Here is an 18,135-nt window from a genome sequence, read left to right on the forward strand (position 1 = left end):
ACACACACACACACACACACACACACACACACACAATACCAAAAGCAGATTATTGAAAAAAATGAAAATATAAATAAATAAATGTACGAAAATAATTGATGGAGATTGAAGATAAATTTATTAACCGTAAAAAATAATGACAATAAAATGCTAGAAAATGCTAAATAAAGAAATAATGCATACAAAGTTAGCATGTACAGGACACTAGCAATGTAATCACACTTTGTTTAATGTTTTCTTCTCGTGATTAATCAAACAAAACAAGTCGTCATATCATATAATTTATTATTTTTCGCTCTACAGGTATTTTCTTTGTAGAATGTCAGGAATAATTCATTAATTGCAAAGGAAGTTAAAAGGCAATGAGTCTGACCTGTAATAAAAAAATGTACTACCTCGCCCTCTAACTAGTACATCTACAAAATAAAAATGTGATGGGTTACAATTGTTATTTCTATCAATTTAAGCCTCGGCAATGGTCTTGTAATAGCGTAGTGCAGAACAACGCGTTGAAATGTTCATATCTTGTTTGTAACGTCAGAAAGGAGTGGCCGGCCCGCGGTGTTATGGCCTTGCTCAGCACTGACATGTCCATGGTGTTGTCGATACCTGTGCAGGACAAAAATCCGGATCTTCAGGTTACTCGTGCTCCCTGTCTTGTGAGACATGGACGCTGACTACGACTTGGAGGGGCGGACTGATGCCTTTGGTTATAAGTGTCTACGCATATCGCTGGAATGACTTTGTGTCAAACCGACAACTACTCCGTGAATCTGATAAGAGGTCTGTTACCTGCATAGACCAACGCCAACTACAGCTATACGGGCAGCCGTCCCTGCTCACCGGGCTGTTTCAGTGAGAGACAACCCCGAGGCCGAGGGTCGCCCACACAGTTAGTGAGTTGAGCAAGTGAGGATGGAAGGACTGAGGATGGGAAGGACTTGCTCGGAGGGTGGGCGAGGTGACGCCAGGCATATGTCCCCTCAATTGATTAGTTACTATAACATATTACTAATACCCACGTCTGGTTAGTAACAGATAGTAACAATACTGATACGATTATCCATGAACGTGTTACATGCGTGTTCAAAACATTTTGTTAATTTGTTAGGAGTTTAGAAGTATAAAGTTAAGAAAAGTCAATACACGTGCTTATGATGTGTTAACAATGTGTTAATGATAGTGAAAGTTGCTGAAAAGTTTAGAGGTAGACAAGGACCAGTAAAAATGTACTAAGTAGAATGGATGGCGGTGTTGTGAGTCACGGAATCAGTTTACAAGCGTGTTAGAAACGCGTTGACGACCGGCGAGCGGTGACATGCATGGGGAGGGGGAGAAGTGTACTAACCGCTGAAGTAACGTGTTACTATCAATTTCAAGGTGCTAGTACGAAGTTAGAGGTGATCGAAGTTAACAAAAATATGTTCATGCATGTTACTACCGTGCTGAAAAAGAAACATGTTAGTAGCGTTAAAGTCGTTTCAGGGTGTTAGGGCGTCACGGGATCAAGTGTTAAGGGTTAATAAAGTGTGAGAAACGTTTCAGTGTGTGTTAAAAAAAAATGCTAGTGTTGTTTGAAATTGGTAGTGTTAACAGTGAGGTTATTGATGGTGATTGTGGTAGTTCGTAACATCATAAGGCAGGCAGAGGTCAGGGAGGTGTAGGAAGGTGTTCAGAGGGTATCAGGGAGTCAGAGGTTAAGGGAGAGGCTTATAAACGTATTTGTAACGTGCTAGAAAAAGAAACATGTTAGTAGTGATAAAGTCGTTTCAGGGTGTTAGGGCGTCACGGGATCAAGTGTTACGGGGTTAATAAGTAGTGTGAGAAACGTTTCAGTGCGTGTTAAAAAAAGGCTAGTATTGTTTGAAATTGGTAGTGTTAACAGTGAGGTTATTGATGGTGACTGGTAGTTCGTAACATCACAAGGCAGGCAGAGGTCAGGGAGGTGTAGGAAGGTGTTCAGAGGGTATCAGGCAGGCAGAGGTTAAGGGAGAGGTTTATAAACGTATTTGTAACTTGCTAGAAATTGACGTGTTATTTTTTGTAGTCGTTTAATATAATATATCGTCGGTAACATGTTCGTGACGTGTAAATAGTGTTATTACCTTATTGCTTTAAAACATGTTATTACTTTGTGTTTTCAACCTGTTTATCGTGTTGATAACGTGTTAACATATTCATAGCGTATCACTAACGTGTAAATAATTTGTTTGTAACTTAGAATTATTACTTTGAAAACTATTATTACTTTGTTTGCTGTGCCCTTGAGCTGCCTCCTTTGTTGTAAAAAAAAAAATTGTAGGGTCGGCAACTCGTTAAGCTATTCATAAATTGTTTGTAACGTGTTAACATACTCATAACGTGTTGGTAACGTGTCAATTACATGTCGGTAACGTGTTTTCGTGGTCACAGGTTGAGGGAGTGGTTCCTGAACATGCCGGCGGCGGCGAGGTGGTGGGTGAAGGCGGTGCTGAGGGTGTGGCAGGTGGGCGGCCGCCCCAGCCCCGCCCACCCGCGGGGGAAGCGACCGTAGTCCCCGCCCGTGGTCAGGTACGCCTCCTCCACCTCGGACCCTCCTTCTCCTCCGCCTCCTCCGCCTGTTCCCTCTCCTCCACTTCCTCGACGACCAATGTCAACTGAAAGGCAAGAAGGAATTTATCATCCATTTGGGTTTACATAAGAACATAAGAACACAGGGAGACTGCAAGAGGCCGAATGCCTTACACAAGGCAGCTCCGGATCCCCCCACTGCCACCTGTCATCCTCGTCCATGTACATTTTTTTTTTTTCGTACTCATATATTTTATTTCCTTCTCATCCTCTTACGCTGTTCTACTCATCCACTATCCTTCAGATTTCTTTCACTTCGAGTAAGTCTAATCTACCTCTTTCTCCTCATTCTCTTACTTTTTCTACCCATGCGCCGCCCTTCAAACTCTTCATTGCAACTGAATATAATCTTATTCCTCCTCCTCCTCCTGGGAGGGGAGGAGCCTTCGCCTTTGCTGCCCTGTGTATCTGACTCGTAGATTAGAGTAGATGGTAGCAAAAACAAACAGCCTAGTTAGGACCAAGAGGTATGTTGCTGTTCGATTTTCCTTTGTACTCCTCCTCCTCCTCCTCCTTCTTCTCCTCCTCCAAGACTTTCTACTCTGGCTCATCTGTCCAAATTCCTTATGCATGAGTTAATCAGGGTCTTCATTCCTTCATCCTTTCCGCTGGTAAATTCTGGAACAGCCTTTTTTCCTCTGTTTCCTTCCAGCCTACGACTTGCCAAGGCTGGTAGTATTACACGACACTTTGCCATATCACATCAGCTATTTCTAAAGGTCAAAGAGGGGATCAATCGGGTTTTAATGAGTGGTTCTTTAAGTTCATGGTACAGAGGAAGGGTCACACTACCACCAGGGTCATAAAACTACCCCTGGAAATGCCCACAACTCCTACGAAAGCCTTGTCAAATATATGTTTCTTTAGGTTCACGGTACAGAAGAAGGGTCACACTACCACCAGGGTCATAAAACTACCCCTGGAAATGCCCACAACTCCTACGAAAGCCTTGTCAAATATATGTTTCTTTAGGTTCACGGTACAGAGGAAGGGTCACACTACCACCAGGGTCATAAAACTACCTCTGGAAATGCCCACAACTCCTACGAAAGCCTTGTCAAATATATGTTTCTTTAGGTTCACGGTACAGAGGAAGGGTCACACTACCACCAGGGTCATAAAACTACCCCTGGAAATGCCCACAACTCCTACGAAAGCCTTGTCAAATATATGTTTCTTTAGGTTCACGGTACAGAGGAAGGGTCACACTACCACCAGGGTCATAAAACTACTCCTGGAAATGCCCACAACTCCTACGAAAGCCTTGTCAAATATATGTTTCTTTAGGTTCATGGTACAGAAGAAGGGTCACACTACCACCAGGGTCATAAAACTACCCCTGGAAATGCCCACAACTCCTACGAAAGCCTTGGCAAATATGTGTTCTTGGGCGGGGAAATGTCTTGCAATACGACCCCTTCAAGAACTCTTTCGGGAGGGGAGTATTCAAACACCTCACAAAACGATATTATTGACTCATCTTCTGGCAACACAAACGAACAACTTTTAGCGGGCTTTTGAATTGTTCTTTTGCTCTCCTTTTACTGTAGCAACATAGCACCCACTCTCCTCTACCAAGATTCTGCCGCTAATCCACCACCCTGTTAGTTTATTCCCCGTGTAAGCCCGTAAGTAACTGCACATTGGATATTATAGTTTTTTATCCTCCCAGCTGCGGAAGGGCTTTGGGTGTGCACTGGAGGAAAACGATGCCAAATTGTCGTACTCAGCCTCTTCTATTCACCAACTCCCGACCCAATAACTAGATTAATTTATAGTTATCGTTAAAATAGTTCATTCCTGTTGTTTCTTGGCAATAGTTAGGCGTCAAAAACCAGTAAATATGTAGCCTACTATGCTCTGAGTACGATAATCTGGCAAAGGTGCAGAAAGAAGCGCCAAGATCGGCTTTTAAAAACACTCCTGCCTGCCCGCGACTTTTTTTGTAAGCATTTCGTGTCCTCAAAATATGTATGAGTTCCAGCTTCTTTTTTGCCTTTGTTTTCATTTATTCATTTATTATTTATTCATTTGTGTTTGCTGAATTTACTTATATTATTTTTGTGTGAGTGATCGATTATACACAGAAAATGGAGATCGAGAGAGAGAGAGAGAGGGGAGGGGGGGGGGGGTCATCACGCACTCTTAACAGACAAACAGACAAACAAGAAAACAGACAGACACGCAAAGGAGTGGAAAATCCTATACTCCACCTCCTCTTATTCCTCTTCCTCCACTTGCTCTTCCTCCTTTCCTCCTCTTGATAAGCATGTATATCACCCTTTTCCTCGTATTCCTTCTCCTCGTTTTATCCTACTCTTGTTTTTTCCTATTTCCCTCCTCCTCCTACTCGTTTTCCTACTACAATTACTATTACTACTACTACTACTACTACTACTACTGCTACCAGAGTAATAGTAGTAGTAGTAATAGTAGTAATAGTAGTAGTAGTAGTAGTAGTAGTAGTAGTAGTAATTGTAAAACAAGTGTTAATATCACAAAAAAACTGTGCTAGATCGGCGTCGCATGACCCTCCAACACACCCCCAACAATTTATATTATGCAACTAGGGGTTTAAAATGGAAAATGCTGCAAAGTAAAGATGGCGCCACTATAAACACTTGTCTGCGCCACAATGGGCTGGGGCCGACCATCAGGCCGTACTATGAAGGCCTACCGGCGCCACAGGCCAAGACGTAAAAAAAAAAAAAAACATTATACCATGTTGTAGGGTTCATCAGGGCTAACAAATGATATCATACAATGCCATGTCTACAATGCTTGGGTAAGCCAGGAAAACAACTGGAAGAGAACAACAACAAGAACAAGATGGACAATCTGTTGATCGGTGTCCGCGACGCCGATAAAAAGTAGTAGTAGTAGTAGTAGTAGTAATTGGTGTGGTGGTGGTGACTGGATGAGGGTGGTACAAGGTATTTCCACCACCACAAGCAACACACACACACACACACACACACACACACACACACACACACACACACACACACACACTCACGCACAACACTTTTAAGTCTAAGAAATCTTCATATAGTTTTTCCCAAAGTGGTCGCTACGCAATCATACTTTTCCTTCTTTGCATTTTATTATTGTTGTTGTTGTTGTTGTTGTTGTTGTTGTTGTTGTTGTTGTTACTACTACTACTACTACTACTACTACTACTACTACTACTACCACCACTAAATATTAAAATGCAATAATTATTCATCGCTTCGATTTATTATGTTCTTGCAATTCATTGTTTGTATAATTTGGAATATTCTTCTTCTTATTTATCTAGTTGTTATTTGTTATTCAGTTATTTTTATTATTTCTTCACTTGAAGGTCGGAAGAGAAAAGGAACTGTTTTCTTTATTAGCGGCTGTTGCTCTTATTCTTATTTTTATCATCATTATTGTTATTACTATTATTATTATTATTACTGTTTCAATATGGCTTAGAAAAATCATGTTGTATTAGTGATATGGCTGGATGCCACAGCCATTAGCGAACAGAGTTGGGGCTAATGACCTCCAATTTATGGTGTGTCGGGAAAATAAACATGGGTGGAGGTATCTTTTAAGTAGTGGTAGTAGTAGTAATAGTAGTAGTAGTAGTAGTAGTAGTAGTAGTAGTAGTAGCAGTAGTAGTAGTAGTAGTAGTAGTAGTAGTAGTAGTAGTAGTAGTAGTAGTAGTAGTAGTAGTAGTAGTAGCAGCTTCACCCCCCTCGTCTTCACCACATCCGGCGGGATGGGTCCCAGGGCCCAATGCTTCTACGCACGAACTGATCTCAGAAAAGAAGCATCAGCCAAGGAGCCACGTTGTAGCCTGGATGAGGTGTCGCCTCTCGTTCTCCCTGCTCAGGTCGGCCATCCTTTGTCTCAGGGGCACCAGACACTCTGGCCCAAAAGCCACCAACATCTCCAATATGGACTATGAAGCCACAGTGGTGGAGAGTGACATTAGGGTGGGTCGGGAGTGACATGAGAAGGGAAGGAAAGGGGGATCTAGACGCAATAGATGATAGGGTGTTATGTATAGATTTAGTGCTAAGTAGTATTAGTGATATGGTTGGATGCCACAGTCATTAGCGAACAGAGTTGGGGCTAATGACCTCCAAGCTATGGAGCCCTCCATGATTATGTGTCGGGAAAATAAACATGGGTGGAGGTATCTTTTATGTAGTAGTGAAAAAAAGTAGTATAGTAGTAGTAGTAGTAGTAGTAGTAGTAATGTTAGTAGTAGTAGTAGTAGTAATGGTAGTAGTAGTGTAGTCCTCACTTTGTCTTGATTAATTTCTCGTGTTATTTCGATACACGCAGTAGTAGTAGTAGTAGTAGTAGTAGTAGTAGTAACAGAGTTGGGGCTAATGACCTCCAAGCTATGGAGCCCTCCATGATTATGCGCCGGGAAAATAAACATGGGTGGAGGTATCATTTATGTAGTAGTAGTAGTAGTTCATAGTCAACTTACCAGAGGGCAGGACCAGAGAGGACATGTTGTGGGGTAGGATAACGGGGTGGGCGGGGGGTCTGCGGGCGTGCGTGGCGGCGTGGGTGTGGGGCTCGGGGGGGCACACGGACGCCAGGTGCTCCCAAACCCGCTCCTCCACACGCCGCCTCTCCTGCGCCTCCTCCGCCTCCACCTCCTCGCTCTCCTGAAGATTCCTCGCCGCCATGCCCCCCAGCCCTGGCGCCGCCCCCCTCCCGCCGCCGCCCATGCTGGAAAGAAGAAACGAAGAACAGAAGCAAAGGAAAGGAGACACAGAGGAGGGAAATGGCGGGAAGAAGGAAATAAGGAAGGGAAGGAGAGAAATAAGGGACGGGAAGAGGAAGAGAAGAGATCGATGCAAGAGGAAAGTAAATAAAGAGAAAGAAAAACATAAAATGGATTAGAAAGGAAGACAATGAATGAGAGAGAGAGAGAGAGGGAGAGAGAGAGGGGAAGGGAGGGTAAAAAAGAGAGAAAAGAAAGAAAGAGGAAATGAAAGAGGGAAAGAAAGCAAGGAAAAGAAAGAAAGAGAGAGAAATGATGGAGGAGGAGGGAAGAGAGAGAGAGAGAGAATTCATCAGTTTAACCTAAATTATATGTTAACCTATATATTTTTGTTTTACTACTACTGCTACTACTACTACTACTACTACAACAGCTACTACTACTACTACTACTACTACTACTACTACTACAACTACTACTACTACTACTACTACTACTACTACTACTACTACTTAATAATCACTGTTTTGAGCATATTATTCCTTCAGTTATCGTTATTTTCCCTCACCCAAGTTTCTCTGTCTCTTCTTCTTCTTCTTTTTCCTCTTCCACCTTTTATTCTACTTCCTTTTCTTCCTCCACTTACTCTTCTTCCTCCTCTCCTTCCACCTCCTCTTCTTCCTCCTCTCATTCTCTTTACTCTTACTCCTCGTCTTTATTCTCCTTATTCCCTTATTCCCTCAGTTATTGTCATTATTCCTCACCTTGGCTGCTGTGTGTGTGTCTCGTTCTCTTTCTCTCTCTCTCTCCCTGTGTTGTTGTTTACACTCTCCCTCGCCGTTGTCATGGTAACGAGAGGGAGTTTGTTTACATCTCGCCTCTCGTCTCTATGGTTACCGCTCCTGTTTTTTTTTTTGGTTTGTTTGTTTTCTAATTAGTCTTTTTTTTATTCTGTGTTGTTTGTAGAGACCTATTGCTACTTTCATTATTACTATTTTTATCATTTTTACTTTTGTTATTTCTTAGTTTACTTTATTAGGCTACTTTTTTCTTACCTACTTTATCATTATCTACTTTATCATTGCTTGTTATTACTGCTTTTATTGTTACTCCATTTTATTAATAGTTACTTTTATTACAAAGATAAGGAACCGTCAGACTAGTGTTGTTGTAGTTGTTGTTGTTGTTGCTGTTGCTGTTGTTGTTGTTCGGTTATATACAAAAGCCTATTTATAGCAAGTTAAACGCATACGTAACCTTTGTAAATAAATAAATAAATAAGTAAGTAAATAAATAAATAAATAAATAGGTAAATAGATAAATAATAAAGCAAGCAACACTCAGTCACTGTGTGGTGGCGCCTCACTCATCACAATGGCACGTAAAGTCCACAGAACATCTTGGTCATTTCCTTTGTAACGAACTTCCAGCCCTGCTGCTGCCGGGACCTTGCCAGTGGACCTGTGACAGGTGTTGACGCGGTGACGCGATGCTGGCGTCAGTGGCCGGGCAGCCGTCCCTGCACCGCCTGCAGGGGCTGGCAGGCCTGTAATTTCGGTAGATTTTTGGGGGCCTGGAGGCATCATAGATTCACGAGAGGGGGGGGGGAGGGAACAAAACGAGCTTGAGCAAGTTGGGAATTTTATTATTATTATTATTATTATTATTATTATTATTATTATTATTATTATTATTATTATTATTATTATTTTGGGTGCTAAAGCCCCCCTAGCAGGCCCCAAAATTACGGCCCTTCGGCTTGCAATCGGCGAGACGGTGTTTTTCGTGCTGTGGTCAGGCCGGGGGGGCGTGCCGGGAGCTTTAGAAAGTCTTTTTCCACTAAATGTGGAACTTGTAGCCAGGTGAAGAGGGGTACTTGAGGGCATGAAATGAGTAATTTTTTTTTAAGTCCTGCAACCGTTTAAGCAAAGTTACATCAACGTTCGTCGGTCATACGTTTGTTAATCACGAGCTTAATTCACGAACCTGAATTCCACAGTGTATTTCAGGCTCGTGAACGTTACCTCCTTGCCATGGCAAGAGGGTTCGGGCTTTTGTAAAATATACATTTCTGGATGCATTTCGTCCCAGTCTTTCGGTTTGACTTTTTCATAAAGTAGACCTTTAGTAGATGGGGAGGCCCCCCGACCCCCGGACCCCTCCCGGGTACGGCCCTGTAAAGGCATATAGCCTTCTACATATCAGAAGGCCTTGGTCAAGGGCAAGGGTTGTCTGCCCAAGTCTTCCAGGGCTGCAGCCCCCCCCCCCCAGCCCCTCGGCTCGTACGCCCAGGTGTAGCATCTTTTTCGTCTTTTTAAATCTGACGCCGCGATGCCACAACCGTACGCTACTGATGACGTCACAACACACCGTGACGTCACTATGGCTGCAATCACAAGTCGACCAATCAGCGGGCGGAAGCACCACAACACGCCGGCGCCTCCACCAATCAGCGGGCGGGAGCACCGCGGCGGGGGGCGGCGCCGGCCAATGGGCGCCCAGTAGGATGTTTTGAATCTGTGTGTCTGCCTTCCCTTCGCGCGTCCCTTTATTTGGTGAGTATTTTCCTCGCTTTTCCTCATTAACACGTGACCCTGACTTACCTGGTGCTTAAATAAGGCCCCTAGCGTGTTGTGAGGGCAGGTAAGTGGCGTAATGAGCCGTTAAGTGTGTGATATGGGCGTGTCTTGTGAGGCGTCTGGGAATGGGTGACGGGATGCAGTGATGGGCGATGCGAGGAGGGAGTGACGGGTGATGGCAGGAGGTGGTGGTCAGTGCGTTGATTACAGCGTCACAGGTACGGCCAGGTGTGTGCAGGTGTCGTGGGTCAGGGCGGCAGGTGGCAGTACAAGTAGAGTGCCTGCAGGTCCTGCCGCTGCCGGGTAACGCTACAGCAGGTTCGTCTGTGTCTTGTTGGGTCATCAGTCGCTGCTGACGGGTTAAAACCATGTCCCCGCAGCCTCAATGACCCCCCTAGCCAATTTTGGTTGTGATGGGTGAGTGTGGGCAAACACTAGAATAATACCCAGGTTTGGTTAGATTTGTTCAATTTAAATATTTTTGTTGAATGTATAGCCTAATTCCAGTATGCTTTGTTTTTAATATGCTTAGCAGATTAATTGAAAACATACCAAAAAACCTGAAATAAATAGTTTTTATGTGGCTTTGTGAGACAGGTAAAGCTATGGATACATACTCCCCCTCTTTTTTACTGTGTTTTTATACAGCTATCTCAGCACCATTCACTTCACTCACAACCTCTCCCTTCCCTTGCAGTGCGTTAGTGGCTGGATGGGTGAGTAAGTCTGTGAGTGAGTGAGTCAGCGGTGAGGTGAGTCAGCATGAGCTGGTTCGGGTCGGCGTCGGAATGGAAGCAGGGACTCAGCACCTCTGCCCTCAGCAAGGTGGAGGAGCTGGAGAACCAGGTGAGGGTGGCAAGAGTCAGCAGGTCACAAAGAGAAATAAGTCAAGTGGCAAAATAAAGTTACCGTATTTTTTATTATGTTTTTAATTAATAACCGTTTTTTTATCATTTTTTAGCAAAGTTTATTTAATTTTATATTCAGCGCCATATAGCTAACCCTGCAGTTGTGGCGCCAAGAAATGAACGCCCTAATAATCAATCCTATTAAGTCAAAATAAATAAGGTAAATATCTGAATACATCACAATGAATTAAATAAAGCAATCTAATCATAAAGTAAACCAATATATAAATAACAAAATAAATCAAACTTGTGTGAAAAAAATATAAGCAATAGAAATTCAAGCTGTTTAATTATTTTTTGTGTTATTATATTTATGTTATTCAGTGAGTATTCATTATTCGTCAAACTCATATTGAATTCTTAAGTTAGTCAATGTGCAGGTATTTCTCAGGAACATATTTAGTCTGTCAAATGTCTGTCTTTCTCTTTTTTTCCTTTTTTTTATCCCATTGTTCGTCTTCACATTTGCTTCTTCATTTCCCTTTTCTCATTTCTGCAATTTTCCTTTCATTCCTTTTCCCCTACCTCATAAATCCTCTTTTCTCATACTTCTTTTCTCTTTTCTATGTGATTCTCCTTTCCTTCCATTTTTTCTTTCCTCCCATTGTCCCTCTTTTTCACATTTGCTTCTTCATTCTCCTTTTTCTCGTTTCTGCAATTTTCCTTTCATTCCTTTTCCCCTACCTCATAAATCCTCTTTTCTCATACTTCTTTTTCCTTTCTTCTGCAATTCTCCTTTCCTGACATTTTTTCTTTCATCTGATTGTCCCTCTTTTCACATTTGCTTCTTCATTTCCTTTATTCTCATTTCTGCATTTTCCTTTCTTTCCTTTTCCCCTTCCCCATAAATCTTTTCTCATTCTTCTTTTCTCTTTTCAATGCGATTCTCCTTTCCTTTAATTTTTTTTTTGCTTCTTCATTCCCTTTATTCTCATTTCTGCAATTTCCCTTTCATTCCTTTTCCCCTACCTCATAAATTCTCTTTTCTAATGCTTCATCACTCTTTTCTCTTTTCTGCAATTCTCCTTTCCTTCCATTTTTTCCTTCCTCCCATCCTCCCTCTTTTCTCATTCACATCCTCCCTTCCCTCTCTCTCCTTCCTCTTCCCCTTGACATTAGATTACCACCTTTCTTTCTTCCTGCTTTCCTTCCCTTCCCTCCTACCCTCCTCTTTCTGCCTCTTTTCTCCTTCCTCATGCTTTCTGCTATTTTCCTCTTTTCTTCCTTCCCTTTTTTTTTTTCCCCCCCTCTTTATCGCATTCACATCATCCCTTCCCCCCCCCCTCTTTATCGCATTCATCATCCTTCTCCCCTCTTTCCTCTCTCTTCCTCCTCCTGCTTTCCTCTCTTCCTTCCTTCTCCTCTTACTCTGCCTCCAATTTTCTCCACCTTCCTCTCTCCTCCTCCTTCCTCTCCTCTTACTCTGCCTCTAATTTTCTCCTCCTTCCTCTTACCTTCCCTTCCCTCCCTCCACCCTCCTCACCCTGCCCCTTCCTTCCCGCACAGGTGGAGAGGCTCAAAAGGGAGAGGACGCAGAAACAGAACCAGCTGGACACATTGCAACAAGCGCTAGACAATCAGAAGAGGAAGGTGAGCTGCTTGTAGGGTTAACGAGCTTTTTTACCTGTAGATATAAATTGATCGCACCTTTTTTATTGTGTCTTCAGGTTCTTCCCTCTATCTTTTTTTTCTTTCATCTATTTTAATTCTTTCTTTTTATCCTGTTTCTTTTTTTATCTTTTTTTTTCTATGTAACTCCTAACCTTTCTATCCTCAGTATCCTTAATTTCTTTCTGTATTTCTTTCTGTCTGTCTATCTTCTTTTTTTCTTTTTCTTCTCAACTTTTTTAACTACCATTTCTATTCCTCTCCTTATTTCCTTCCTTTTATCTTCCTTTCTTCCATCTATCTTTCTTCTTTCTATCTTCTATTTTTTTTCTATGTATCTTCTATCCTCAATATCCTTAATTTCTTTGTGTTTCTCTCCTCTATCTTTTTTTTTTCTTATTTCCAACTTTTAAACTGTTGCCATTTTTGTTCTTTCTCTCCTCATTTCCTTCCTTCTATCTTTCTCTCTTCTTCCTATCTTTTTCTTAGTTTCCATCCTCACTATTTTTTATATAATTTTCCTTCTTGTTAAATATTTCCTTCACTGACTTCATTCTCCATAGGTTGAATTTTCTGTTTTAAATATTATCCACATCAAATTCTTCTTTTTTCCTTCCTTCCTTTATTTATCTCAGTCTTCGTTTCCAAATTGCATCCTCCTTTTTCTCTGCAAGGTGTGTTATTTTATTTGTCCTTCAGCCTTCATTTGTGTATTAACCTCAGTGCTGTGTTCCTATCTCATTCATCCTATTCCGTCTTTCCCCCATATTTTTCCCCCCTCCTTTCTTCCCTCCTCCTTTCCCTTCTCCTCCTTTCTTCCTCCTTTCCTTTCCTTTCCCCTCCTTTCTTCCTCCTCTCCTTTCCTTCCCCCTCCTTTCTTCCCTCCTCTTTCCTACCCCTCCTTTCTTCCTCCTTCTCTCCTTCCCCCTCCTTTCTTCCTCCTTTCTTCCTCCTCTTCCCCTCCTTTCCTCCTCCCCTCCTTTCTTCCTCCTCTCCTTTCCTCTCCCCTCCTTTCTTCCTCCTCTCCTTTCAACCCTCCTCTTTCCTACCCCTCCTTTCTTCCTCCTTTCCTTCCCCCTCCTTTCTTCCTCCCCTCCTTTCCTTTCCCCTCCTCCTCTCCCTTCCCCTCCTTTCTTCCTCCTCTCCCTTCCCCTCCTCTCCTTTTCCCTCCTTTCTTCCTCCCCTCCTTTCTTCCTCCTCTCCTTTCCCCTCCTTTCTTCCTCCTCTCCTTTCCTCTCCTTTCAACCCCCCTCACTTCCTCTCTCTCCTCCTTTCTTCCTCCACTCCCTTTCCTTTCCTTTCAACCCTCCTCACCTTGCCTCTTTCTCCTCTTTCCAATCCTCCTCTCTCACTCTCAACTTCTCTCTTTGCTCCCAGAATGAGGACAGCATCAAGGAGAAACAGAGGCTGCAGAAGGATATTGAGCAGCTGGAGAGGAGCTGTGACGGCCTCCAGCAGCAGCTATGTAAGGCTGGGAATGGCGGGGGTGTGGGCAGCCTCATCACCCCCCTCCCCACCACCACCCAGCTCAACCCCTTCCCTGGCACCTCTGTGAACTCGGGGACAGGTGAGGTTGTTTGTTTGTTTGTTCGTTCTGGTAGCTTGTTACTGTTTTTTCTTTTTTTTTTTTTTTCATTTTCATTTTTTTTTCTTTCTTTTTCATTATATTCTTTTTGTTCTGCTTCTTTTTTTTCTTCTTCCTCTCACTCTTGTTCTTCTTGTTCCTCTTTTTCTTCTTTTTCTTTTCTGATTTTTCTTTTTCATGTTCTTTTTCTTTTCTGATTTTTCTTTTTCATGTTCTTTTTCTTTTCTTATTTTTCTTTTTCATGGTCTTTTTCTTTTCTTATTTTTCTTATTTTTAATTTTCTTTTTTCTTGTTATAATCATCATCACCCATTTCTCCTTATCTCCATTCTTTTGTTAACTTTTCTCTCCACTCATAGGGGAGGAAGTGGAGGGGCTGCGGAGGAAAGTGGAGGAGCTGACGAAGGAGAACAAGGACCTGAAGAACAAAGTGGAGACAAAGGTGAGAGGGAGAGAGAGAAAGAGGGAGAGGAAGAGGAAGAATGAGAGGGAGGGAAAGAGAAAGAGGGAAAGATTGAGATGGAGAGGAAGATGAAGAGAGGGAGAGAGAAAGGTAGAGGAAGAGAAAGACAAAGATGAGAGTGGGAGAGGGAGAAGGAAAGAGGAAAAGGGGAAGAATGAGAGGGAGAGAGAGACAAAGGTTAGAGGGAAAGGGAAAAGAATAAGGAAGGAGGAAGAGGGAAACAAAAATGAAAAGGGTGAGCGAGAGGGAGAAAGAATAACAGAGAGAGGAAGAGGGAGAACGAGTGACAGAAAGAGAGGGAGAGAGACACAGGTTAGAGGTAGAGGGAAAAGAAAAAGTAATGATATAGAGGGAAACAAAAATGAAGAAGGAGAGGAAGAGGGAAAATGAGCGACAGAATGAGAAGGCCAGGGAAGGAGAGAGGGACAGTATCATCTCTCAAAACCAGCAGATAAGAACAACCATATAAGCATCTTCACAACCAATGCGACAGAGATGAGCACCAAGGGAGAGGAAAAATTTAGAGGGAGGGAAAATAAAAGGGAAAGGAGAAGAGGAAAATAAATGAAAAGAATGCAGTTATAGTGTATGCCCCCAATTTTACCTTCACTTATAAAATTGTGTAGTGTTTCTAAGTAACTTTTGTGTATCATCTCCCCAGGCCCCCAACACACAGGATGACTTCTGGGGGAGTTTCGGGGTTGGCGGGGGAGGCAGCGGGGGGATGAGGAGGTCCCAGCGCACCCCCAGCAAGACCCCCAAAAAGCCAGCCCTGGAGACAAGCGAGGAGAACCCCTTCCGCACCCCCTTCACGCACCCCCTCCAGGCTCCGATCACCCCCTACAAGAAAGGTGAGTGTAGGGGTGATAGGTGGTGGTGATGGAGTAGGAGGAGGAGTGATTATAGTGGTGGTAATTGTAGTGTTGTGGCCTGAGCATCTGTGTAAGACCTATGTAAATCCTCAGGCATGGGTGAGTCTGCCCCCGCTCCGATGGCCGGCCCCTCGGAGGCCTATGTACGGCAGCTGGAGCAGACAGTCGAGGCACTCAAGAAGGAACTGTCTGGTACGTACGTTAAATTTTCTCCGCCCGAAATTGACCTCGCTTTTGGCCACTCTTAACTTTTTTATAGGAGCAGTGATTTGTGGGCTTTTTTTCATTTTTGTTTTCTCTCTCTCTCTTTTTTTTTTCCCTTGAGCTGTTTACTGTAAAAAAAGAAAAGATATGTTTGTTTTCATGCTCAGTCATATATACAATTTTTCTCCCAGTTGTAAGATCCAGGAAATGAGTCAAGCTTGTGTGGTTGCATCTCTTTAGTCTTACTCAGGCAAATTTAGCTCTTAAAGTTTTAGACTAGATAACCTCTTTGTTCAGGGTGTTCCATTGTTCGATGCATATATTGAAAAAGCTGTATATTTCATGACTTTTAATCAGTTAGCCTTTTGTAACTTCATTGTGTGTCCCCAAAACACTTCCCTGTCCCGTCTCATGCATGACTTCCATTTTCAGTTGTTGATTCTTACTGTTTCAATTTGGCATTTACAAACCTATAAAACAGCTTTGGTTTCTCCTCACACTTGTCAACTATCCCTATCAAGTGTATGAAGACTTTCTCCACCCTAGATTCTTAGACATACCTTCCTTTTATCTTTTTATGAAAATGGCGCGGCGTTCCCCACCCCACCCCCCCTGTGTCGTGTCCTGATGTAAAAAAATTCTTCCTTAGACTTGACATCTTCCAAGTCTCCTTCAACACCTCTTTCCTCTTCCATCTGTGCCTTCACCAGTCATCACTCTGCCACCATTCCCTCCCCAGGCCTCCAGATCATCTTGGCTGCTGGTCTTTGCATTACCTCTCTCACCATCAATGTCTTCATCATCTCTTTTCCTATCCCCCTCCAGCCCTCCAGTCCAGCACCCCCACTCTGGCCCCCCTTGTTGATGTCCCCAGCGTGGGTGAGGGGGCCGCAGCACTTCAGGTGGCCCTGGACAAGGCTCTGGCGCAGGTGTCACAGCAGGAAAAGGCGTGCAAAGCTGCTGTGGAGGAGGTGGCGAGCCTGAAGAGACAGCTGGAGGAGGCTGCGGAGAAGGTGTGTGTTTGATATTTGTGATTTTTGTGTTTATATATTTTTTTATTTAATATTTGTGTGAATTTAGTTATTGTTTTTGTGTGATTTGCTTTTTTTTTAAGAGAATTATTGGTCGAATATTATCAGCTGGTTATTATAGGATTTGAACCAGTGTGAATGTGTGTGTGTGTTTGTTTGTGTGGGTATGTGTGTGTGTGTGTGTGTGCGCATATGTGTGTTTAGTACTGTTCACCTGATACTTCTAACTTTTCCATATCCATCCCAATTTGTACCTGATTTACAGTCTGACATAATTTTCCTTACACTCCCTCCCTCTCCCTCTCTCCCACTCTTTCCTTTACTCCCCCAATCTCCCTCACTCTCCCCCATTCTCCCTTACTCCCCCACCCTCTGTCACTTCCTCACTCTCCCCCACTCTCCCTTACTCTTCCTCAGGGACGTGCAGAGAACTTTTTCAGGGCAGGTGCTCAAGTGAAAAAAAGGGCAAAAATATAGTAATGAAGGAGAATAAAACATATATCTGCTCAATACCCTTTCAAATTTGTTTAAACTGTCATAGGTACCAGCAGGCTAATATTTTATATGAACATAAAGTCTACTGTACTGATTATCAGTAGAAGACTAGGGAATCTATTTAAAGAAAAAAAATCATATATTACTTATACATAAATGCCTGCAAGAAAATCAATCCGTATGATTAAATAGTACATATATTAAGATCTCTTATTTTATATTTACAAGAGAACCCTTCTGTGTGCCATTTCTTTGAATATGGTCATAACCTCACTGTTGTTGATTTGTATATCCTTTTCAATTGCTAGCAACAAGAGATCAGATAACCTCTCCTCACTGAAAGGTCCTTTCCACTGTTGCAGTTGTGACGGGTAGCTGATAATGAGAAACATATGGTGCTTGCACCCCTAGCACCCCCCCTCTGCACGTGCCTGCTCTTCCTCACTTTCCCCCACTCACTCTCCCTCACTCTCCCAGGGCGTGAAGGTGGAGCAGCGGCTGAAGGTGGTGCAGAGTGAGAGGGAGTGTGAGCGCCACAACGCGGAGGCAGCACGGAAGGCCCTGGAGGAGAAGCTGAAGGACAGGGAGAGGGAGCTGAACGCGGACCTCAACGCTGCCAGGAAGGACGCGGCTGACCTCGGTATGTGTGTTTTTATTATTTATTTATTTATTTACTTATTTTTTTATTTTTTTATTTTATCTTATATTTTATTATTAACATGGACGTCGATGCTGCCAGGAAGGACGCGGGTGATCTTGGTATGTTTTTATTTTTTATTTATTTATTTATTTTTTATTTTTTTATGATTGCATGTTTTTTTTTTTTTATGATTTATTTGGCTTTTTTTTTTTCATTATATTATTTACCTATCCACCCACACCTCATCCTCACCTATCCACCTACCCACCCACTCCACTCATCCATACCTATCCACCTATCCACCCATCCACACATCCATATCCCACTTCATATACCCACCCACCTGTGCTTCAACTCATCCACCCTCCCATCCACCTCATATATCCCTCCACATACTCCCCACATGCCTCACCTCCCCCTTCCCCTT

General features: G+C 42.9%; 2 protein-coding genes across 2 annotated transcripts in view; one reads left to right on the forward strand and one right to left on the reverse strand.

Moving 5' to 3' along the window:
* Positions 1-268: 268 nt before the first annotated feature.
* Positions 269-8,119, reverse strand: LOC126983569 (uncharacterized). Its single transcript, XM_050836369.1, has 3 exons — positions 8,089-8,119; positions 7,082-7,329; positions 269-2,636 (listed from the first exon to the last, which is right to left on the reverse strand). The coding sequence occupies exons 2-3, from the start codon at positions 7,326-7,328 to the stop codon at positions 2,407-2,409; spliced, it is 477 nt and encodes a 158-aa protein (XP_050692326.1). The 5' UTR covers position 7,329; positions 8,089-8,119; the 3' UTR covers positions 269-2,406.
* A 1,607-nt stretch (positions 8,120-9,726) lies between these two features.
* Positions 9,727-18,135, forward strand: part of LOC126983570 (trichohyalin-like) — a 29,021-nt gene continuing 20,612 nt past the window's right edge. The window contains exons 1-9 of the mRNA XM_050836370.1: positions 9,727-9,879; positions 10,601-10,749; positions 12,318-12,401; positions 13,797-13,986; positions 14,363-14,445; positions 15,128-15,317; positions 15,432-15,530; positions 16,368-16,555; positions 17,546-17,708. Of these exons, the coding sequence (XP_050692327.1) occupies positions 10,666-10,749; positions 12,318-12,401; positions 13,797-13,986; positions 14,363-14,445; positions 15,128-15,317; positions 15,432-15,530; positions 16,368-16,555; positions 17,546-17,708 (1,081 nt within the window). The 5' untranslated portion in view covers positions 9,727-9,879; positions 10,601-10,665. The remainder of the gene's footprint in view (positions 9,880-10,600; positions 10,750-12,317; positions 12,402-13,796; positions 13,987-14,362; positions 14,446-15,127; positions 15,318-15,431; positions 15,531-16,367; positions 16,556-17,545; positions 17,709-18,135) is intronic.

The sequence above is a fragment of the Eriocheir sinensis genome, chromosome 54 (assembly GCF_024679095.1).
Source record: "Eriocheir sinensis breed Jianghai 21 chromosome 54, ASM2467909v1, whole genome shotgun sequence".
Classification (NCBI taxonomy): domain Eukaryota; kingdom Metazoa; phylum Arthropoda; class Malacostraca; order Decapoda; family Varunidae; genus Eriocheir; species Eriocheir sinensis.